Raw genomic sequence first — 23,575 nt, forward strand, 5'->3', positions numbered from 1 at the left:
CTCCATACGATTTTTGTTTGGAGTGGTAGCTTCTATTTTCCTAAATGTAACGCAGAGGCAGAATGGACTGATAATTATAAATAAGACAAACGATGGGAATTGGCAGAAGCTGTTGCAGGCGCCATTAACCTGCTGACTGCGTGTAGTGGGGGATTAGGCGCATCTTTCTCTTTATTTTAATCAGAGAGAGCAGCACCATACCCAAGTGCCACCAGTTTAGCACCATACCGTGGTTGTACCCATACTGGTTTTGTGTATGGAGCAAGAATATCTCTCAGCTGCTGTGGCGTGTATCAAATGCCAGGATCCAGCGGGCGATGCGGAATGGCCACCCCAGTTCTCTTCATTGGCTTTACCCTTACTGCCCCGTCCCTTCCGTGCTTCTGCTTTACTTCTGCCTCAGAATGTCTGAACATCCGTTTGAAATTGTCACTAAAAAAGCCTATGTTGATCTTTCTCCCAAATATTCCTTGTCCAGCCAAACCCTGTTTGGTGTTCGGATCACAGGCTTGAATGCAGTGGTTGTCTTACACCCGTGTTAAAGTAACGTTGTGAATCCAACATCTTGGCTATTTCAATGCAAATAGGTCTCCAGTCCACACTAAGTACCTTATCTGTTTAGATCTCAGCAGGTAACCACAATTATGTACAATTTTTCCTCTTAGGACAAGGTGATGTGTAATGGAGTTGTGTTTGTTGATGATGTTACATTTATTTTTAAAGGAAATGCTAGCTTCTCGTCAGAACCCGGAGTAGGTGAGCAGCCGGAGTCAGCCGCGTTGCTGTTTGCGCCTCACCCGTTTCAGCTGCCCAGAAAAGGTTCACCTCCGATTTTGGGGCTGTGGCACCGAACACTCTGTGCCACACTTCACTCCTCTGTCTGTATGGTTCACCTTTCTTGTCTCCGCTCCCCCCATGCCCTCTGTGACCCTTCTGTCTGTCTCGCCTGTGTCCACCCATGCTCCCTTTCTCTGTCCCTCCAGCTCCCTTTCTCCCAATTTCTATCCCCCTTTCTGTCCCCGCTTCCCATGTCTCACCCATCTGACCCCTCCGTCTCACCCGGGGCCGCAAAGACCCCTCTCTTTGTGCTCCCCCCGCTGGTTCCCTCTTTCTTCCCCTGTTTTTCTCTCTGTTTCTCTCCACCATGCTTTGTCTCTCTTGCTGTACGGCTTGATTTCTCTCTGTCTCTCTGTTCGCCTCTCTGTGTGTGTCTCTGTCTCTCTGTTTTCCTGCATCTCTCCTTCTGTCTGTCTCTCTGGTGTCTGTCACAGGCACACGCGTTTCACATCAAAGCGCTTTTACCCAGTTGCTTTAAACTGGAGCTGCTCAATCTCTCCGTTTTATTTCCCAGGCAGAAATGCACGCGCAGATGCTGCATACCAGAGGTGTCGGTGAAGGTGGCTCATGCAGGTACGTTTGAGATGGGTTAGACTTCCCATGCACACACGGGTGAAATGCATAGCAAATAAACAGTGAGCCTCCCCTCTTCCCAAGGGGCTCGGCAGAGCTTTCTCGTTGATTTATGGCCAGTTCGATGACCAAGGGGATAGTCAGAGGCATGAATATGTCCTAAATATGGAAAAATCCCCCAAATCTGCCCCTCTTGATTTCCACGCAGAAAAGCAGGAAACCCACGTGTACAGTAACCTTAAATTCTTGAGTATACGTTTTTGTTCTTGTAGCAGCAGGATTGCGTGCTCCTTGCAGCCATCTTTAGCAAAGGTGCCACTGGTTTTAAGCCTGTGAAACCTATCCAGTAATGGCAGTTTGGGTGCAACCTTAATACAAATTTTCATTATTGATAATAATATTTGCAGAGGCAGCTGCAATATGCTCCATTTATCACAAATGAGAGATGAAGTGCTGTGCCGTAGCCTGCCATCAACAGATTTTTCGGTGAGGTATAGTGAAGTCGGGGCTTGAATCCTCGTTTCTCAGTTGATAAAGAGGTGACAGACTATACTGATCAAAAACCTGCTTCTGCTTTTCAGCAAAGGGAACTTAATCCTTCTATTTCTTTTCTTAGTCAGCTCTTCCCATTAGAAGTCATGTTCCTGTCTCACTTTCCTTATGAGGACGCCGGTTACTTTGATTCCTTTACAGGGCTGAGCAAGTCTGTGGCTTAGTGCAGCAGTTTTCTTTGACAAAAAGCCATTATCATTATTGATGACCCTGTCACTGGCTGGCAAGTCACCAGAAAGCGCTCAGAGGTAAAGCTTCCCTTAGGGTGCGCTTTGCTGCAGCACTGTGCGTTAGGTCCTCGGACAGACACTGGTTTTGGAAAAAAACATCAGGTAGGTGTCAGGTAGGAGAGGGGAAGGAGAACAAAATCAGTCCCAATCCTCTTTAATTTCCAACGTCCAATCAACTGCAAAGCTCTCCTACCTAGTGACGGCCTGATAACGTAGCCAAAAGTATTGTTCTTACTATTATCCACTTGCGCTACTGTGGGTTTATTCTAACATCTGATCAGTAAATGTGGAAAATTTTTATCACACAGGAGAATACCCAATGAAGAAGTGAAGAAGAGTCTTCATCGCTAACCGTGGGTATACGGGCAGCGTAAGGGCTTTCCAGTTGTGCAGGGAAAGCTGCAATAAACCGTGGATCTCAGGACCTGAGTCTAAACGGATCTTGAAATTAGATGCAGTTCCCTAACAGTGAGAGTGATGATGCCTGAACTGGTTAATGGAAGTGAGTAGACTTACCATTGTTTGGCGTTTTTCAGGACAGAGTTAGTAGTTTTCTGAAAGACATGCTTTAACACAGCTTTGAGGAAAAGTACCCCCGTATGTTTGTAAGGCAGTTGGTTTAGATGATCAGAGCTATCTGTGGCAGCAAAGAGACTGAAATGTAGCTTTGGCACTTTAGCTGCTTAGCCAACCCCTGCTGCAAATGCTGTTAAGTACGGAAATGTGTTTTCTTTTTCCTGCTTTGGCATTATATCACTGAGATACAGCTTGTTGTCCCCCTTGGGCTTATCAATGCACAGGAACTCTGGTTCCATACCTACTGAAACTGCACAGGGAAATTCCTTCGCAGCATACCACCACGGACTTCTCTCAAAAAGATGTGGAATACAAGGCAAGCTCATCGATAAAAACCTACATTCTTTCTTGACTAGATCAGCCAAATCCAAGTCTGGGCTGTGTGGGCACTCCGACTCTAAGTTCAGTCATTTCTTTTGACTAGGAGGAGGAGCATGAAGTGAAATAGTGCGTGATTAACCCGTGTGCATCTATGTTCCCTTTGACCTGAAAGTTAACGTTTACAAAGTGGAAACACGCTGCTGGCTTCGGGTTAAAGATTTATTAAAGGACAAGGAGGCCCAGTAGCTTTGAAGGCTAGGACTACGTTCAGAGTTTTTATCTTGCTGCCTGAGACCATCCTCTCTTCCTGAGGCTTGTTCTGCTGTGGCTTACGTGGCCGTGATGGGCTGTCCTACCCTTGATGAATAAAAAGTCAGATCGCAAAATTCAGTGACTGTCCAAAATGAACACCCTCCGTAGCCGTTGCACCGGGGAGTGGGGAAGGACAGCACAAGGCAAGGTGACTGAATTGCCTCCTGACTCCCAGGAGTGGTTCTTCTAGCCTGAAAGCAGAAGCATCACATCAAGGTGAGCAGGTGGCTTCTCCAGCCTCTTTTCATGCAGCATCTGCTTTTTGGAGACAGGGAGTGGGTGCTTTCCACTGCAGACAACTTTTATGACCTTTCCTGCACAAATAAATTATAATGATTAACCTGTCTGGCATCTGCTGCTGAATGGTCCCAGAAAAATGACAAGGATGTATTTCATAAGACCCACTCTACAAAAAAGTACATGTTATTAAAAAGAACCTTTTTTGCTGCAAAGCTGTTGGCAGTGATAAAAAAGTATAAATATTATTGCTTTATTGTCTTATATTATGACGAAAGCTTCAAAAAAAGAGATTAAATCCCCTGGTACTAAGTAGCACACTAGCAGATAAACAAAGACAGCTGCTCCAGAGAGCTCCTGTCCCATTTGGCGGTGTGTAAAGGGTTAACGACAGAGAAGAAATGCCAGTTGGGGAAGCTGAGATTGTAGAGACAGGAGTGAATGAATACATTAATAAATATGTACATCAATGAATGCATTTTAGCTGGACAAAGATAGGCAGGAGAAAAGGTTGGTCCTTTAGAAACGAGATACTGCGAAAAGCAGTGGGCCACTGCAACAGCAGGTCCAGGGCCCCATCAGACCACACATGGTCTCTCTCGGTTGCCTCTTACATACGTTGTGCACGCGTGCCGAATCTGGCGGTTTACCAGAGTAAAATTCCCAGACGTTTCAAATCATTCACTCCGGGGTGACGTCTGTTGTGGTTCTGACTATTCTGCGACATCCAGTTGAAGACGTCACATCGGCTTTCTGGCAGGGCTTGTTGCCTTCACCAGTGACAAAACCCACCAGTGCCGCTCTGTGCTGCTGCGTCAATGTGTGGCTGGCTCGTTCTGTTCTGCTAGTCCCCTTTTCCAAGCCTTGTGAACACGTTCAGATCAACAGACACAGAACAGAAGAGCTTTACTTTTGGGCTCGGACAACCACTGGCTACAAGAAGTGATGGTGAGCCGTGATCCAGTAATTGTACTCATCATAGCAGCGCTGGCAGACTACAGTCCATGCTGGGAAGCACTGTGCTAAGCACGGAGTAGAAGTTTATGAAGATGTAGGCCCTGCTCTGGAAAGTGTATACCTTAATAGAGAAGTATTAAGGTAAAGGGACAGGGAAGAATATACAGCCTGGCCTCTGGCATGTGGCATGAAATATGCATTGCATAGGAGAATGCTAATGGAGAGCGTAGGGAAGCAAAGGGACTACTGTCCCTTGTCTCTCCCTCCCGTTCTCTCAGGAACCCAGGGCATTCGCCCATGCAATGGCCCACCACCTGAACTTTTAACCAATTTGGCGGGAAACGAAAGGTCTTCTAACGTGCATGCTATGAAGTTGAGTTACTCGAGTCCCCTTTGTTTATTGGATCAAATATAGGCTGCCTCACCTTCTATTTGAAAGGCGTCCTCCATTCTCCTCCTCATCTTTCATTTACCACTGAGATGTTGAACACTAGATGACATTTTCAAGCTGTTAAATTTTCAAGCAAGCCCCTTGGTACTTTCTCTCGTTCTGCCTCTCTGACTTAGATGAGCTCCTTGCATATCTCCATACTCTGTGAGAACAATTCACATCTAATAAGCTGCTGATACGCAGGTACCACACAGTTGCATACACATCATGTGGTAGCAAATACTGTTGCATTGATGTCTTCTGCTTTTTTACGTCTCTCTTTTGTGTCTTGTTATGTATTTGGAATCTCTTTGGGGTAAAGGCCACGTGAAACCATGCAGTGGCCAGATGTCATAAACCCAGAAAGATAGCTGAGAAGGCACTGAACGCTTTTACTGCTCGTTCTTCCACACTTAATTCATTGTATTTATGTTTATGTGATAACAATTCATTGTGTTTCTGAATCATATTTATGTGATAACAAAGACAGTTGCTAAAATATTAATGAAGTACATGTATACTTAATGTTTTATAAGATCTATATTTAAGAGCTGCTGCAACTAACTAAAGGGGTTGTTTAAGCAAATCACAGAACCATGGAATCACTGAGGTTGGAAATGACCTCTGGAGATCACCTAGTCCAACCCCCCTGCTCAAGCAGGGTCAGCTGGAGCAGGTTGCCCAGGACCATGTCCAGTTGGGTTTGGAATATCTTCACAGCTGGAGAATACACAGCCTCTCTGGGCAACCTACTCCAGTGTTTGACCACCCCTTAATATTCACATTTAAGCGCAAAAAGGAAAGTCCACAGAACTACAGACCAGTTAGCCTCACCTCCATCCCTGAGAAGGCATGCTCCATCCCTCCAAGGGATGCTCCATCGCTTCAGGGCAACTAATCCTGGAAAGCATTTCCAGAGACATGAAGGACATGAAGATGATTGGGAGTAGTCAGCATGGATTTATGATTTCCCTCTTACATGGGATGGCCTGGGTCAGAAACATCACAAAAGTGTTAAAAAAAATCTTTTTTTCTGTATTTCATATAATTTGGAGGTCCATAAATCAAGTTTCAGTTCAACAGTGTCTCATTAAATAATGCTTTTCCTTGTATGGAATGGAAAAGCAAGGTTAGGCAGCCTAATAAGCTTTAAAACATTTACATGGCCATCAAGTGAGTAAAGTAATACTTTGTCCTTTCTTAGGAAAAAAGAGCAAGCAGGAGGCAGGTCTACGCATAATTAAAAAGCAACACCTTTATTTTTACCTGTCCCACAAGAAGAAAACAAGAGAGCAGGGCCTGTCAAGAGGTGTGAGCAAGGGGAAATGTAGGTTCTCAAAGGAGACTGTAAGCTAAAATGTGATGTTAGCTCTCCTGCTGCGTGGCTCAGGGGAAGGGGATCTTGGAAATCCCTGAAACTTTGCAACTTCGGTTTCCAAAACTGTAGTCAAACGTGTAATTCTTCACTGTCAGAAAACAAGTGAGCTGAACTCTTTACTCTTAAATATTGTCTGGTAGGAAAGGAGTTTCAAGGGTGGGTGGCAGATGCTGGGTACTTTATTTCTTTGGCAATGATGAATCACTGCTCAGGGTGAACTAACGTATTTGCAATCTCTGCCTTCAGCTGGAGAATTCCTCACTGCTGGTGCATTTTTTTTATGCTGGAAGAGGCCAGGATATGGAGAGAGCCTTCCTGGGCAAATGAGAAGATGGCAAGCAGTAATGGAGACCTAAAGAAAACTTATAACTTGGAGATCACTCAGTCTATATTCTTCTAGAGCCTAATACAAGGGAGTCCAGGTCTCCAGTTCAAGACTTTCAGGTACTGCTGTAATAAAATGATGGAAGTTCCCAGTTGTACTCATCCTCAGGCACCCACATTGTAATGGGGCTACATTTTGATCTGTTTTAGAGAAAACATTACCTAATATTGTACAGCCAGGTTAGCTGAGTCTGTTCCTGATGACTATGTGATAAAACCATTAGTGTCATGAAACCAGAGGAGCCCAACTCAGCCCCTGAACTGTCCCTAAGCTGGGAGAGTTGGAGGCAGTGGGTCAAGGTGGCTCTCAAGCAGGCAAAAAGTCCCAGTAGAGTTTAGGAAAGGATGGGACACTTGCTTTCTTCGGTCATCACAACACTGTTGGTCGTGAGGCACCAGCTCCAGCCAGTGCTGCCAATAAATAAGTCTTCCTACTTGCCAGACAAGTCTTCAACTGCAGGTCTCTATCTCCATTTCCAAATAATTCCCCCACACGCCATGTCTCCAGGGCTGTATCTGTGCTTGCTTTGTTGCTGTTTGCTCAGTGTTTCTCATGTGCAAAACAGTATGCAAAAATGACGACAGAACTGGCTCAGAACGCCTCAGCTGTGGAGACAAATGAACGAAGAAACAAAGCAGCAGCAGGTGAGGTGTTGTGGCCTGCTGTGGTGCTCCTGCTCTAGGGAGACAAGTGTGGTAGGGGAAGAGGAGATCCTATGTCCGGTTTTGGGGAAAGACCAACACGGCCTCAAGCTGCACCAGGGGAGGTTTAGGTTAGATATTAGGAAACACTTCTTCACCAACAGGGCAGTCAGGCACTGGAACAGGCTGCCCAGGGACGTGGTTGAGTCCCCATCCCTGGAGGTATTTAAAAGACGGGTAGACGTGGTGCTTAAGGACATGGTTTAGTGGTGGACTTGGCAGTGCTGGGTTAACAGTTGGACTCGGTGATCTTAAGGGTCTTTGGCAACCTTAACATTTCTATGATTCTATGATTGTAACTGCAGCAGGTTCAGCAGTGGCCAGCCATGCTGACTGGGGGGCTGGAGCCCACATCTTGCGAGGGACTGGGCTTGTTCAGCTTGGGGAAAAGATGGCTTTGAGGGAACCAGACAGCATCTTCCAATACCTGTGGAGAGGTTACCAAGCTGATGGAGCCCGGCTCTTCACAGCAGTGCATGGTGGGAGGATGAGAGACAACTGCCATCAATCGAAACAAGGGAAGTTCAAGCTGCATATAAAGAAAAGCTTTTTAACCGTGAGGGCCATTAAGCAGTAGAACAAGGTGCCCAGTGAAGCTGTACAGTCTCCATCCTTGGAATTCTTCAAGACAAGACTGGAAAAAGTCCTGAGCAGCCTGGTCTGATCTCAGAGCTGACCCTGCTTTGAGCTGAAGGTTGGACTAGTGACCTTCTGAAGTGCTTTCCAACCTGAATTATCTTATGACGCTGTGATCCTAAGACTACGGGGGACAGCCAAAGAAAACTAGCTCTCCCTCTCCCCCCACCAATAACTGCTGTCTCTTCATACACCCCATCTTCTCTCTTGTAGCAGCCAGCCTCATGTGCCAGACCTTAAAAAGTGGCAGCTCTCGGTGGCTCTGATGTATTACTCAGGGTGGTGTAAGGAGGTGCTGGTTTCAGAGAAGACAAAGCAATTAAGACCTGTCCCTCCTGCAGCCCAGGCTCTCGCTGGCTGCTGTGGGGGCCACGCGAACTGGTAACTGCTTTGGGGAGGGAAGGCTTCCAGGATGCTCCAGGAGAGGAGGAGACGTTAACCAGGGTCATGTTCGAATGTCAGTGTGTGCCTCCCAGAGACTTCCTCCTGCCAGGACTTATAGTAGAGCAGGTCACGGACAGGGAAAATAATATTGCTTTTCTTTTTTTTTTTTTTCCTGAGGAGAGATGAGAATTCAAAGTAAAAAAAATCAAATAAAATCAATTGATTTTTTTTTTTCCTGCAACTTCTGGAAATGCAGAGCTACTTTCATTAGTATTCTGTAGCTAAATGCTTGCTGCCGCTCCTTCCTCAGCAACAGCTTTCTTGAAAAATATTAATATTTCAGAATTTATAAGTTGCCCTCTCTAGCTCTAATCACAGGAATACAAAATCCTCCCCTACTTTTGGCCCCAAACTGCTGTGTAATATTGCCACACGGTGTTTCACAAATACCACTACCTTCACCAAGACAGAGATGTGACCCTTTCTATCCTCAATGTACCATGGCTCAGAAGCATAATGAACAATTATTTGTTACACATTTAGAGGGTCGTATATGAAAGTTTGTAGAGGTATAATTCATGAAAGAGGCTTATAAGACAATTGCAAAAATGGCTTTTCTTTGTCCTTAAACACCTTGTTCTTCCCCCCCCCCCCCCCATGTGGGAACTATGACCCCTTTTTTAACATCTAAGGAGGAAAAGGAGCAGTGAGGGAACCCAGTCCCCCTTACTCCCCATTTGTTATCTTCATATCGATCCCGGGGTTGATTCTGCGGAGAAGGGCTGGCGTTTGGTTAAACACAGACTGGGCTGAGCAAACAGGTTGAAAATTCCCTTGGACTTTCTCACTTCCAGCACTGTCAGCCTGCCACCAGCCCAGCTCGGTCAACCAGCTCGCAGGCTTTGCTTGGCAGGCTGCTTTGGCCAGATACCTGCTTGGGGTTTGCGTCTGCTCCAGGAAGAGGAGGACCAGGAGGAGGATGACGGGCTTGCAGGTAAGGGGTCGGGTGCCCGCAAGCCACCACCGCTGGTGGTGAACACTCTGCTGACATCATCTTTTTGGCATCTCTTTCATTTTAATGTGCCCCTCTTTTGTGTTTCAAGGCGCATTTTTAAAGTTCTCTTGGGATAAAGGATTTTTCTGTGTTTTGTCTATAAATAGGCTTTTTCTCCCTCTTCTCCTCCTTTGGAAGTCATTCTTGGTCAGGCGCAGGACCTCTTCATCGCGGGATTTGTCTTTCCCCCGCCCTCCACGCGCACCCCTCCTCCTGCCCCGGCTGCTGGGGGGGTGTTTCCCCCTCAGCCTATGAAATCTGGCTGGGAACATCTGCCCAGATGTTGCAACCCTGGCCGCCATCTTCTCTGGCAGCCCAGGGGAGCAGCAGCTCCATCCCAGGGCAGTTGCTCAGTGCCCTGCACAGGGCACGCCGGCACACCGGGGCTCCAGCCATGCTCTCCTCTCCGAGCCCCAACGGGGCAGCCAGCAGGAGCTTTCCCTGCCACCATTTGCCAGACCATAGGGAAGTTTGGGGAGAAGGGTGGGATGTGGTGGGTTTACGGCTCATGCGTAGCAACTCAAGGATCACAACCCCGAAACCCATCGGCACCTCGCTGTGGCAGTGAGGGGGCCAGCCGCTCCGGGGCCACCGGGGCGCGTGAGTAACGCTGCAGCAGGTGGGAGCAGCAAGGGCTCAGCCCAGGACTGCTGCGGGTGTCAAGAGCTTGTGCAGGACCACCGTGTTTCTCCCCAGACTTCAGGGCTGTCATTGTTACTAAGCCCTTTCCTAGCTCTGGATATGCCTGAGATATATGTGTGTGTTCCTTCACCACCTTCTGTGATGTTCATTATTCTACATAGTGGTCTTTCTTACAGTCGTCTTCTTCATCTCTGAAGAGTCCTGTCTCCTCATACAGTAAAATTTTGCTGTGCTCCTTCCTTGCTTGTCCCTGACTCCCCCAGCTCTCACCATCCTCTTTCAGCAGCAGGGCAGCCTGGCCCCCATACCACTTTGGATGAGCGGCCTGACAGCATCTTCTGTCTCCATCTCCAACTCGTTCCTAGCAGCGCCTAACACCTTGCTGGCTGGTGTGACTGTGGCTGCAGGCTGAGCACAGGTCTGCCCAGAGCTGGCCATGGGAACAGGCCGCTCTGCTAGTGCCTCCTTTCTGAGACGCCATATACATCCATCCCCCGTCATTACCTCTCCCCAGCCCATCTGCTCCTTGCATCTTTCCTCCAAAAGTGTTGCTTCAGCCTTCCTCTCCTCTCCTCCCATCATCCATCCTTCTCTTCCCTCCTCCACTGAGTGCCCTGACCCACCTTGGAGCTGGGCAGGTCCTTTCAGGAAGGGTCTGGCCCTGGACCATCCCCGGCACTTCTGGAGCAGAGGGTTGGTGAGATGTCGGGAGATGGCAGCTCCTGCTGGAGACGTTGGCCCTGCGGCACCGGGACAGCACCGGGGCAGAGCTCCGGTTTGGGTGCTTTGGTTTTACCCTGCAAGGAGGCCATTGAGCCCCACACAGAGGGTGAAAGACCTGTCCTGCTCGTTGCCTCGATGGCTCATGTCCCTGTTTCTGCAGGTTTGTGTTAGACGCTCTGGTGTTGACTGGTCTGAGCTGATACAAAGTGCCATGCCTTTTGTCTAGAGATGAATGTTGTTTTCCTGTGTCCTGCAGCAGGAGCTGATAGAGAAATGTATTATGCAGCATTTGAAGAAGGGCCTTAATTATTTTGCAGTCTATGTGTTCAGACTTCAAATGCGTTTTTCCCATGCCTGCTGTCTAATCCAGTGAACAAAAGGTTATGGTTTATAGGTCAGAGCACAACACCCATTGCGAGCACTCTGCTTTGCATCCCAGTTATTCCAATCAATGAGCTTTGCTGAATTTTTTATGCTGCGCTGGGCTTTTATCTCTCCCATTTTATTGAAAAACAACAAAACAAAAACCAAAGTGGAGTCAGATGAATTCCTAAGATCCTGTTTGCATAAAAAGCTACAGGATCTCAAACAAAATAACAACAACAGTAATTAAAAGCAGAAGTGAAAACAAAGGACCACAGAGAACTTTTTGTTTTACAGAGAAACCACCTGCCCAATTACCAGAATAGTGCCCGTCAACCTTACACAACATGAAGACACCTAGAACATGGCTAGCAACTGTGGAGGCCAGGCAGAGACCTAGAGGGAGGTCACTTTGCACTAAAAACATGGTGCCATTTCATGGAGAAGGGTTGGTTTCCATCTTTCCAGATTTTTTTCCCCCAGGAAGGAAGCTCTGGTGCGGTGCCGGGCAGAAAGGGGTCATTTCCCCTGGCTTGGGGCCACCCTGTGCAACACAAACGGGGAGGTGGGCTCAGAGGGTCGGCAGGGAGAAGGGCCGTGGTGTGCCTGGCCCTTGTGCCGCTGCTCCTGGCCGACCTGCATCGGCAGGGTCCCCGCGTGGTGCTCCACAGCCCCGGAGCACGGCGACTCCGATGCACCCAGGCAGCTGGTGTGGCGCAGCTATTTTTGGCAGCCCGAGTAGTGTTTGACACTGACCTCTAAGGGCATGGAGAGGAGAAAAGCCTCTCTGAGGTCTGCCACAGGGAAAGACGAAATAAAACGAGTGAATGAGAAAAGCCACGCTGAACATCCAGGCAAAGCCTTGGAGCCACACTCAGGGTGATAAATCACCGGTAGGATGACGTCTCCCCTCCCGTGGCTGCAGTCCTGCCAACGTCGTCTTTTCAGCCCTCGATGCAGTAACCTGAGGATTAATTTTTTTTTTTTTTTCTTGGCAAGGCAGAATCGATTTGACCAAACAATGATGCAGCAGCTTCTGCCCCCACTATCAGGGCAGCGGGGCAATGCCACCCTCCCCCAAACACCACCTCTTCCCCGACTCAGCTCCCCTGCCCAGACGCCCAGCCTCCTGCATTGCTGGGCGACGACCAGCAGCGGCTCTGCAACCCCTGGCGATGCGCAGCCGAGGAAGGCAGCAGCTCTCCATCCAGCCCAGTGGGAAGCTGCCTGCATCGCTGCACTCGCGAGCCAGCTGCCCGCGTGGGGCCGGGCAAGGTGCTGTGCAGCACCAACGTGGGCACGGAGCAGCTGCCAGCACGAGATGCTTGCTGCCGAGTTGGTTTTCTTTCCTTCCCCTGGTCCAGCAAGCAGAAGCAAAGGGATTTTGGGGGATGTGGATGGGCAGGCCAGCTGCGCAGGTCACCAGCGTTTTAGCCTGAAGGATGGGGGATGGATTTCTCACGGCAAAATCTCTGTGCCTCCTTTCCCCTTCACCCCAGCAGCGTGGCAGGGGGCTGCTGGGGAGCACACACTGGTTACCAGATATGCAAACCCACCAGAGAACCACAGACTGTCCCCTCCCAGCTCTCCACCAGCTTCAAGTCGAGCATTTTGCAGGTGATGCTCAGCAAAGCAGCCTGCACGTTGCATTAACCCTCTCCTTGCTGTGCTAATGGCAGAGCCTGCTGGGCCTTGCTGGCTATGCCTCCAGAAAATCAGCATGCCCCTCTACTCCTCTTCCCCCTTTCCTCCTCTTCCCATCAAGGCTGCCCCGCAGGCAAATGCTTCCACCACCTTTAGGTTGCTGGTAGAGGAGGATGCAGTGCGGAGGTCTCAGTCAATTCTGGAAGTGCTGCAGTCCCATCAGATATTGCTGCATTTCCATTTAAAAGAGCGGAGGGAAAGAAAAAGAAAGGAAAAAAAAAAAAAAAAAGAAAGAAATGCTCCAGTACAATACATTTGCCAAGGCTGCTTAGGTGACCTGCTGCTTTGCATATCAATATGCTTCTTGCAGAACCCAGCGGAGAGCAGAGTCCTAGCGATGTACATTCGTTTCTTCGTTTGTAAGGAGGAGAGAAATATCCTCCCTGAACCAACAGAAACCGAGATTTTCAGGTTCAGGCTAAGCAGGGCTTCCAGCCAGCCTGGCTCCCCTGGGAATGGGCTTTTCTTACAGGTCGCTGAAAGGTGCCTGAGGAAAGCACACGGTTTCCCAGGAGGTTTCAGGTTTGATCTGTGAGTGTCTGCTACACTGGGAAATTTCTAGGGAGGGCTGCAAATTGGGCAAGGCCGAGAACCCCTTGAGGAAATAACCCAGGCGCTATAATAATATAATAAACCAGGTCTGGGGGATTTGTCGCTCCGCCTTTGTGTCAGACCTCTGCCTCCCGGGGTGTCGCATCGCACCGAGGGAGGGTGCCTGCCGCTTGCCGGGGCTTCTCAGCACTGGAGCCCCCGGCAGCTGCATCGCAGCGCCGCAGCCACCCCGTCGCAGCAAGCGTGCATGTGTCAGCCAAGGGTTGGGACTCCTGGGCTTTGCCATCCCAGCGCCGCTGCGTGAGGCAGACCAGGAGCCCGGCTACTCTTGCAGTTGACAGAGGGGAGCATTAATATTTAACTCTCTCCCCGGGCCACGGAGCTGAACCATTGATCGCTGCCAAAACACCTCTGTGTTCACGCAGAGTTCAACAGAGTTGCTTCATGCCTTTCTATAGCATCTGAAGGGACTGTATTTACATTTCTGTCAGTGCAAAGCTAAGGTCTCTGTTATACCTGCTTCCCCCGCGTGGCTCAGGTTTACTGTGCGGCTTTTCTCAGTGCCACAAAGCTGGGAGCCGCATCCTCCGGGGTCCTGCGGCCTTTAGCTACGCTCTCCCTCGGACCACAACAGCTGTAGGCAGAGCAGGCATGGGAGAAGGTCTCTTCCATCCATGGGTTTCTCAGGTACACATCGCCCTAGAAAACCAGATTATCACCTGGTAATGGATTAATTCTTGCTTATTACCATGGTTCACGCCCAACTGGGCGATACTCATTTAGGGCAAACCAGTGACATGGTTTAAATGCCAGCTGAGTTTCCTTTCCTCCCTCATCCCAACTACATCCTGACCTTTTTCTTGATGGTCATGGGGATGTGTCACAAGCATCTGACAACCAAACGACTCCCGGTTTCAATCCCTGAGCATCCGAGGGCCATGGCTGAGTGCACGGATTGCAAGGCAGTCTGCAGATTTTGGAACATCCACAATTCAAGAGAAGTCAGATTTCACTTGGATGGTGCTAGCACACCTCCATAATGTTGGTGTACAGTTCTTCCTATTTGCGACCCTGTTGTTCTTGAGTCTGACTGTATGTCTGATATTTGGCTTCTTTCTCAAGTGCCTGCATGGTGCAGAATGTGGTCAAAATGTACGTGCAGATTCAGCAGCAGAGCAAATCCCGTCTGTGCTTCCCAGTCCACCTCACGGTTAGCTAACGAAGCGAACCCAGGAGCTGTGAAAATGGTCTGTGGCAACACGCAAGTAGATGACTTGAGAAAGACTTAATGCATACAGAGAGACTGGAAAAAAAGCACGGGAAGAGGTGGATGGGTTGTCTGGAGAGGTTTTGCTTGTGTTTTCAAAACACTGATGAGTTGTGTGGTTTATTTTACAGTACATGTCAGGATTTGGAAATGAACATGTTTCTGAGGATCCACGCTGTCCAGGAGCTTTACCAGAGGGACAGGTACTGAGTTTTTTTAAAGTGCTTTGTTAAAATGACATGGAATACAGCGAATATTGGTTCCCTGGGCTTCTTTTCATCTTAATGTGTTTCCTTTCTCTCTGCCACCACAAAAGTCTCCAGGAGCCTTCTTTATGCGGGACTGGAATAATAAGATGCTGGCAAAAATCAGAATTAAAGATTTCCATTCATACTTTCTGTTTTTAAGTTACTCATGAGCTTCCAAGTTTCACCTAGGGGGTTAAGACTTGCCTAAATTACCTCCACTCAACACCATTTTTTCCAAAAGGAGTTTGCAATAGAAGTGGCTCAGCCACACTGAGAAGGAAGCCATCAGCTCTGGAATAAGCCAGAGCAGAAGTTTGAAGCTTGGCAGAGAGATGTGCTCACGCAGGAGAGGCGGCTTTCGGGATTTCTGTAGGAATTAGGTTCGATGAGGCTGGCTTATAAGCCTTTGGCAGGAGAGCAGCTTCTTCGTAGGGAGGGGACATGAACACTTGGAGTAATAAACCGACAGATTCGTTCTTAAAAGTAACTAACTTCTGAGCATGTTAGATTAAAATAAATTATGTTGGTTCTTTCTGTTTAAAGAAAGGAATCACGACCCATGTGATGCTAGCCACTCGGTCCACAGAGGCAAGAATGAAACCCTGAAGAATTAAAGCTCTCTCATCTCCTTTACGCTGGTCTCCTTTACACCAGCACACATTTTGGGGCTGACCATGCCCTCCCTTGGATGCCCTGTAAACCCTTGGACTTGGATGGCAGCAGCTGACGCTCGGTCGATGACATCCCTTGGTGCAAGTCAGCTCCTCTTCATCCTCTGTGCAAAGGGGCCAGCAGAATTAAGGTCAAACAGGGAACTTCACCCTTTGCTTTTCCCGAGTTTTCTGGATCTCCCCAGTTCTGACGTTTTACACGTTGTGTGCCAGTGTAGATAGTAACACACAACACTAGAACACCTTAAATGCGTATATATGTCCCCTAGGTCTGCATTGCAGCCTATGGTGTGCCCACAAGAAAGAAAAACGGCTGTGCTGGATCGGACTGATGGCTCAGCTGGTGCCCTGTCTTGTTTCTGAGACAGGCTATAGCAGACGGGTGGAGAAAAGACGTAAGAAAGAGGCACCTTAAAACTGGGAGATCAATAGTGGTGACTGCTGGCCTGAACAGGCAGTGGGCTGTGGTGGATGTGCTCCTCGTGATTTCCCAGAGCAGCACCCCTTGCCAGGAGAGGAGAACCCTCCGGCTTCTGGTGGAGGTACCCTCATCTGGACAGAGTTTGGACTCGGTGTCAAAGGAGTTAATAGAAAAATCTGAAAACGAGTTAGACAAAAAAATCTCCAGTCCCAGGGGTGGATCCTTTCTCCTCTGCAGTATTTATAAAAGACTGGCATCTGCAGTAGTGCTGGCTAAGATAAAAATGACAAGGGCTATTGATCCCCCTGCTTCACTGCATACCCATACTGAGAAGATGGAGTTTGAGGGCTGGAAGCTATGTGCATTATGAGAGCTTTACCTCTTCCTTCTGCCCACCTGTCAGGGCAGTGTTTGGTACCGTATGGATGGCTGATCTGCTCAGCCGCAGCAGGATGACAGGATGATGCTAAACTAGACCTTGCAGGAGGGAGATGGGATAGCAAATGGTGTATGACTGTCCCACCGGGGTATTTCCTGCAGTTCTTGGATGCCTTTGCTTCTTGCTGATCTCAGACAAATAGATGCTGGCCTACTTAGATCAAAATGTTTCGTTTCTGTTCTCTGAAAGGGAGGACTCTGTCCTTCACTTATGAACTCACAAGGGCTGCTAAACCTGTGCTAGTCATACCCCTGGCTCTGCAAAGGGGAAAGTGCCCCCTTTGTACGCCAAAGGAGGGCTGTCACTGTGCAGAAGCCCTGCAGAGAAGCAAAGGCTCCCACACAGGTCACTGCCACTCTTGGGCAGCAAACACCACTGGCAGGAGAAGCAGGTATTTAGTGTGTAGGAGGGGAAAAGCAAAGGTGCAGCCATTGCGAGTCTTTGTCAGCTCTCTGGAAAGCCAGACAGACATGATGCTCTGGCGCTGCCCATCTGAACACTTGATCTCAAAAAGATTTGTGCATAACAACAGTCTGCTTTGCAGTCTGTATGCGTTGGGAATAATCCCCTTTTCCCTGACACTCCTATCACCAACCCTACTGAGCACTGCCCCGTACAGCTTGCTCTAGCAGCGGGCGTGTTGCCTCAATGGCAGTGCTGACTCCTTAGGGCACTTCTGTAGCCTCTTGCATGCAGGAATGGGGTTTGGAGTCTGGCTGGTACCCGCAGGGCATCCAGCCTCATGGGAGCAAGAAGATATGACTGCCAGGGCTGATGCACAGACTCAGGAGCACAGTCCACCCCATGGCATCGGGGCACCGGGCACCCACCGCAGTGCTCTGCCGTGGGCTCCAGAGCTAAATCCCGTGCCGCTGCCTCTCACTCCTTATTTTTCCTTCTCCTCCCATTCAGAATAACCCACAAGTCTGCCCGTACGGCCTGTACGCTGAACAGCTCTCGGGCTCTGCCTTCACCTGTCCCCGGCCCACGAACAAGCGAAGGTACGGTGAGCCCCGGCAGTGGGTGGGCGATGTGGGGCGCGTGGGGCAAGCAGTGGGCAGTGATGCCTCTGTGCCACCACCGCTTTCTGCGAGCCCGGGTGGGTGAAAAACCGCCACCATGTGCTGAAAAAAACCATGGGAGAGGGAATGGAAAGGCTTCGGTGGGGTGAGTGGGTTGCAAAAATGCTGGGGAAAAGGGGTGTCAGTATGGGGAAGAAAAGAGTTTTCTGAGCAAGGAGGGGAGGGGATGTTCATGGGGGCCTGATGATCTCGAGGGGTCTGTGTGCTGTGCGAAACAACCTCAGGGTCTCAGCCCTGATGCTATTGCGAAAACATCACCGCTGCGACTGGCATGGGTAAGCACGATGGACAAGTGTCAAAAACAAGCCTCTGAGCAGGACTCTTCCCTCCTCCTAAGGGATGCTCCTGCATGCTGGCTATGGCCGGTGAGGCGCCAGCTCAGCCTGTACCCGTTTCGGGGCTGGCCAGGGGCTCAGACCAGCGCCAGGCACCCAGCACACTGCTCACTACCCCGCGTTCCCAGCAGTGCTGGGGACAGCTTGTTCCAACTGGTAGCAAATGTCCCAGAGCTCTGTCCCGGTCATCGTGCTCCAGCCATGACCAGATTGCAGAAGATGGGTTTCTCATCTTGCTTCTCCCACGGCGGCTTTTCTGTCCCTTCTGTTGTTCGTTCAAATGAAAGGCGAATGCATCATCTGAGCTGCCTAGCAGAGCTCTGCTCTCCAGGCTGGTGCCAGCTCGTGGTGTGCGTGGGAAAGGGATGAATCATTGTTTGCTGCACGAAGATGTCCTTGATGGAAATTTTCCAGCTCTCAAGGGAGAGCTCCCTCCTCCCCTCTCCTACCCACCCAAACTGCAACCACCGCTGTTAACACATCAAAGGCATTGGCAGCCCTGCCTAGCTCAGGCTTTCCTGATTACCTCTGCTCTCCTGCCTGATTAAAAGCCCAGCTTCGGGCTTGGCTGCACCTGTGCACGGTGTGCGGATGCTGGCCGTGGCCACCGGAGCGGTGGGGGTGGCAGGGCTGCAGCCATGGACACAGCAGGCAGCAAGGAAGGAGAGTGATGGTCCCAGGCAGTGATGGAGGCATGGGGGACCTCCTACAGCAGTAGGAAGCATCATCCCACATAAAACTCTGGTCTTGGCGGCATGGGCTCACCGGTGGTCCTATGGGCATGGCCAGTCAGGCATAGGATGCTACTGTCAGTAGTCCATCCAAATTCAGATACTGGCTGTGACCTTCTGTCTCCTGAAAGCTCCTCCGTACTTTCAGTTAGATAGCGTGCTTGCCCCTGTCTTGTCTGAGCTGCTTTGTAGCTGTGCTTAAATAGGCTTTTTTTCCACCTCAGAGATTGCTTTATTTCAGCCACAGATAAAGGTGTATTTTTATTTTTTATATACATATATATGTGTGTGAATATAAACATATGTAACTATATGTAAACACAAATATAGACATCTACCTACATAGAACAGCATATATTTGTATTTAGAGCCTATAATCAAAAGCTATCTCTCTGGAAGCCTCTGGCTGTGAGGCTGGTGTTTGATATTTAATACATCTTTTGGTGCAATTGCCACCAATGTTATTCATGCCTTTAGGAGCTCAATCAGCCAGCAGCCACCCAGGGGGTTTAACCTCTTCCCCAGGCTAATCCAGGTCTTTTCCTTCTTTGTAGCTGGCTGTATCGGATCCTACCTTCCGTCTGCCACAAACCCTTCAAACCTCTCAGGGAGGGCCACTTGACACACGACTGGGATGAAGTTGAGCCTGACCCCAACCAGGTAACCATGCTGGAAAGAGCCCTGGTCCTGCCAGGAGGTCAGTCAAATATTAAGCTAACCAGGGGTGCAAAGGCACTGAGCTGCAACAGGTCTGAGGAGAGCCGTAGGGACCTGGGGGTCTGGCCAACACAGGAGCTGGGTCCTGACTGCCACCCGTTGTTCCCTACCTATGGGTCATCCAAGGAAGAACAGCCCTCGATGCGATGCTTGTTGCTTCCCACCTCGACGGACGCTTGTGCTGCTTCCCAGCACGGCTGCGGTGTCACAGGGTTTGGTCTGTGCTATCTAGCGTCTCCCTTGGGGGCTCCTCTTGGCCACCTCTCAGGCTGCTCTCTCTTCCTCTGCAGTTTCCCCCGTTAAAGGCTCACCATGCCCCAGCCCAGCAGGCAGAGCAGCAGCATGTCTCTGCCATCCGTCCCCTCCTTCCCTGTGCTGTCGGAGAGGCTGCTGGCTGCCAGCCCGTTTCTGTGCAGCCTCGTGGGAAATCAAGCTTCATTCTGGAGAGTCACGCAGAGACACGGCATTTGTCTTCCTCTGTTATGGCCTTGCCATCGTCTTTAATCATGATTTGTTCCCTGCCAGACCCAGAACGTTTGGCTTTGCTAATCTGACTCTCTCCTCCTGCCATTCTCCTCTCAACACCACCTCATGGTCATCGGTTTTTACTCCTCTCAGGTTTTGCCCTTTGATGCATTATCATTAGCTAGTTTCCAGACTCCCAGCAGCCTCACCATATGTCTAAATACTTTCCCAGTTCTGCTGGAATGTTTTCCAGCCACTGACCAAGGAGCAGTGACAGGCTGGCATTTAGGTCCCTTTGGTGCTCCTTCCCAAATGAAGCTCCAACGACTTCTGTTACCACCTCATCCATCCCTGAAGCCCTTTCGTAGCCCACATCTACCATTACGGTTGTTTATGATTATGGTAATTCCAAGATGCCCGGCTCTCAAGCATCTCAAGCCATTTACGCGTAGTACATCCTTTACCTAAGGGAACAGCAACGAAGCTCCTGCCCACTCTTTCTCTCACTGCTTTCAATGGCAATCATCAAACCCAGAGGAGTTATTTCCTAGCAGTAAGTGGGAGCCATCTTCCTGCTTTCGTTTCTCATCCTCTCTGAAGCAGAGCCAGAGACCAGGTTCCGTTTGTTGGACCAGACCGACGTTTCCCTGCGGTGCTTTGTTTTTTGCCCAGCTCACCTAAGGTGCTTTCCCAATTGTAATCCCTCTAAAAGGATGGCCATATGGAGGTACCTTATGCAAAGATCATTGAAGTCAATGGGAAAAAATATCCTTTAACGTTGCCCAAAGACAATGGCAGAATCATAAAAGGCACAGGGGACAAAAGAGAAAAGGGGACAAAGGTGATGAAAAAAATATGGGGTGACACCTGTGCAAGAAGTGGTGAAACAGAAGAAAGCTCTCCAGCCTGGAACAGAGATGACCAAGGAAAGCTATGATTGAGAGGCAGGGAGAAAATTAATACCAATAACGAATGTCACATTAAAAAAAAAAATGAATGCATAAACTGTGAAACTTCTTGCCAGAGGATCCAGGTGGGTTCAGAAAGTGATTGGACAAACCTTGGAGAGAGAAAACCTATGAAGTAATAGTGAGCACAGAGGTGCCATATCTCAGGAGGCTCACAGATCACACAGCAGGGAAACAGCTCTAAAAGCTTCCCCATTTTAAGCACCTGGCGCTGGCTGCCACTGGCTGTCTTGGACTTCTCCTCTGGCTCAGGGCGCTCGTTCTTCTCTTCTTGCATTGGTGAGACCCAAATGCAGCAGAGACGCAGCGGACGAACAGCGCGCGGAGCCAGGCAGTGGATTTGCAGTTTGCAAGCGTTGCGGAAGAGAGGGGCCAGAAACCATTTTCAGTTGCGACCAACGGGCTGGATGACAAACCAATACCCTGCTCTCCTCGTCCCACAGGAATGACAACTGTGGACGTGTCCACAGGGACCAAAGTGAAACTGAAGCTGTTATGTAGGAACTGCACTATACTTATTACTTCATCTGTAGATGTACTGTCATCTTCCACATTCCTCAGTGAGAAAATTTGCTTCCCTTTAGACCATCTTTATACCTGGCATTTCTTTCTCTTCTTTTGCCTGTTGTCCCTCCTTCTCTCTTTCTCCCCCTGGTCTTCTCTCTTTGTCTCTCCATGCGTCCTTTCTGTCAGTATTTCCCAATGGTTTCTGTCAACTGGGTCCCAATTCCCAACCCTGAAGGCTTAAAACAATCATTAGAGGAACAGTTCACGTTGAGATGCCACCACTGGCCTTCACAGCTGCCATGAAATGAATGGGAGCTGGGGAAGGTCCCACTGCTGGGGGTGGCAGCAGGCTCTGGAGCACCTTTTGACCATGCTTTGTGTTGGCCCTGGTTCATGTCTGGAAGGCTGTCTTGGAAACCAAAGGAAAACATGCTTTAAAGAAGTCCGAAAGCAAAACCTGAGGTTCAGCCCTGTCTTACTGGCTCATCTGTGAGGTGTCAATACCTCGCAAGGGTCACATCTGATCTGCTGGTGGGTGCATTCGGTGCCTTCAGAACACGCAGCTTCTCCAGCAGTCTCTTCCCTTCCACCCGGCACTCCAGCAACGTCACCCTGAGCAGGCACCGGCACGGAGCTGCCCAGGTCTCCTGGGGAGGAAAACGTGCCTCTGCCCAGCAGCGGACGGGATGGGAGGAGGAAGGGAAGAGGGACGGATCCAACCCAGGCAATCCAGGGCTGCTGCAAGGCTGTGGCGGTGGGACACCCTTTGGAAGCAGATGGCTTCGGAGAGCAGAGCGGAGAGGGCCAAGCTGTGGGGCCAGGCCTGGGGTGCAGCTGATTAATTAGTGATGAGCCCCTGCTTCGCTCAGCTTTACTCACAGACGTACTTGCTGGGCGCAGTTGCCTGTTTCCTCCCGAGGCTGGCTCTCCAGGAGAGCCTGACAAGTTGCCTGGGCACCCACATTTTGATTTGGGTTTGGAAAACTTCCATGAGGCTTGGGGGAATTTAATATCTTTGTATCCCTTTCAAATTTAGCTGAAATTTCACATAGTTCAAAATTTTGGGGAGCAGCAGGCACAGGCACACAGTGCCATAAGCTTTGTTTTCTCAGGGCGCCAGCCTAAAAACATGTCAAGAACTGCCAGGTCGGGTAGCTAAAAGCAAGAAAATGTTCTCATGGATGCCCAGAGTCACAGGCACTTTCACCTGGGGTCAAGCGTATCGATGCAGGGGATATATCTGGCAGCTGGCCACATCAACATCCTCCTAATTTTGGGGTGTTTGGGTTGGTCTGCACTGAACCCCCCCAGTGAGAGGCTCTCAGCCACAGCACCTCATCCCCAAGAGCTGCAAAGACCCTTAATATGACATTAGCAGTAATAAATACTTCACACTCCTCTGGCACCTTCTGCCTGAGGATCTCGACAGGCTTTGCAAGAGGTAATTAGTGCTGCTCGCAGCTCCCACTCACACAGGTAGAGATATTTCTGCTTCAGATGTGGGGAAAATGAGGTGGAGCAAACAGGAGTGTTACGCTGGGGTCGTGGAGGGAGTGAATCATCCAGCGCGGCGTAGGAGCACGGGACCATGACAATTCAGCTGTGCAAAGCCGGCTCATCTGAATTTCTTTGCTCTCAACAGTATTGTTAGGGATAGAGGAAGAGACAGCTTTTAAATAGGGTGGGTTTTTTTTAACCTTGGCTCTACACAGGTCTGCCAATTATTTTACAAAATTATGATTAAAAAGGGAAAAAAGCTCCATAAATCAACAGAAACCTGTAAACCAAATTAAGCAAGGCAAAGAGGAAAGAGAAAGCTACCTCAGGAGCAGAGGGGGGGACAGGGGTCTGCTTTCTTTTGAATTGCCACCATTTGCATTATAATCACTGGCATCGCTTTCTTGCTTTTTGTTTGCTGCAACCTAGCTGCGATGGAAACCTTTTGAGATCCCGAAAGCCCCTCAGAATAAGCTGGACTTTGTGAGCGTAAGTTGGGGGACCAGGGCATCTGGGCATCCTCCATCTCTGCTCCACCTCGGGGAGTAGCAGAGCACACGGGATGCTCAGCATTGGGCTAACAGCAGTGGGTTTGACACTTCTGGGCTTGCAGAGCATCTGTGGGAGGGGAGAGGATCCCAGATTTCAACCACCTGACAGTAGACTTGATTTTCTTCATT

General features: G+C 49.5%; 1 protein-coding gene across 3 annotated transcripts in view; it reads left to right on the forward strand.

The window, feature by feature from the left end:
* Positions 1 to 23,575, forward strand: part of HGD (homogentisate 1,2-dioxygenase) — a 37,445-nt gene that overhangs the window by 2,171 nt on the left and 11,699 nt on the right. Inside the window, exons 2-11 of one of the 3 annotated variants that reach the window (XM_087755952.1) lie at positions 724 to 819; positions 1,352 to 1,410; positions 2,501 to 2,694; positions 3,193 to 3,617; positions 6,650 to 6,847; positions 9,364 to 9,503; positions 14,946 to 15,017; positions 17,506 to 17,594; positions 19,296 to 19,401; positions 23,325 to 23,384. In XM_087755952.1, coding sequence (XP_087612078.1) covers positions 9,489 to 9,503; positions 14,946 to 15,017; positions 17,506 to 17,594; positions 19,296 to 19,401; positions 23,325 to 23,384 — 342 coding nt within the window. In that variant the 5' untranslated portion in view covers positions 724 to 819; positions 1,352 to 1,410; positions 2,501 to 2,694; ... (1 more) ...; positions 6,650 to 6,847; positions 9,364 to 9,488. The remainder of the gene's footprint in view (positions 1 to 723; positions 820 to 1,351; positions 1,411 to 2,500; positions 2,695 to 3,192; positions 3,618 to 6,649; positions 6,848 to 9,363; positions 9,504 to 14,945; positions 15,018 to 17,505; positions 17,595 to 19,295; positions 19,402 to 23,324; positions 23,385 to 23,575) is intronic. The other 2 variants (XM_009460523.2, XM_087755953.1) reach the window with 2 other exon arrangements.

Source organism: Nipponia nippon, unplaced genomic scaffold (assembly GCF_047370975.1).
Source record: "Nipponia nippon isolate SJK-2023a ecotype South Korea unplaced genomic scaffold, ASM4737097v1 scaffold_2, whole genome shotgun sequence".
NCBI classification, from domain to species: domain Eukaryota; kingdom Metazoa; phylum Chordata; class Aves; order Pelecaniformes; family Threskiornithidae; genus Nipponia; species Nipponia nippon.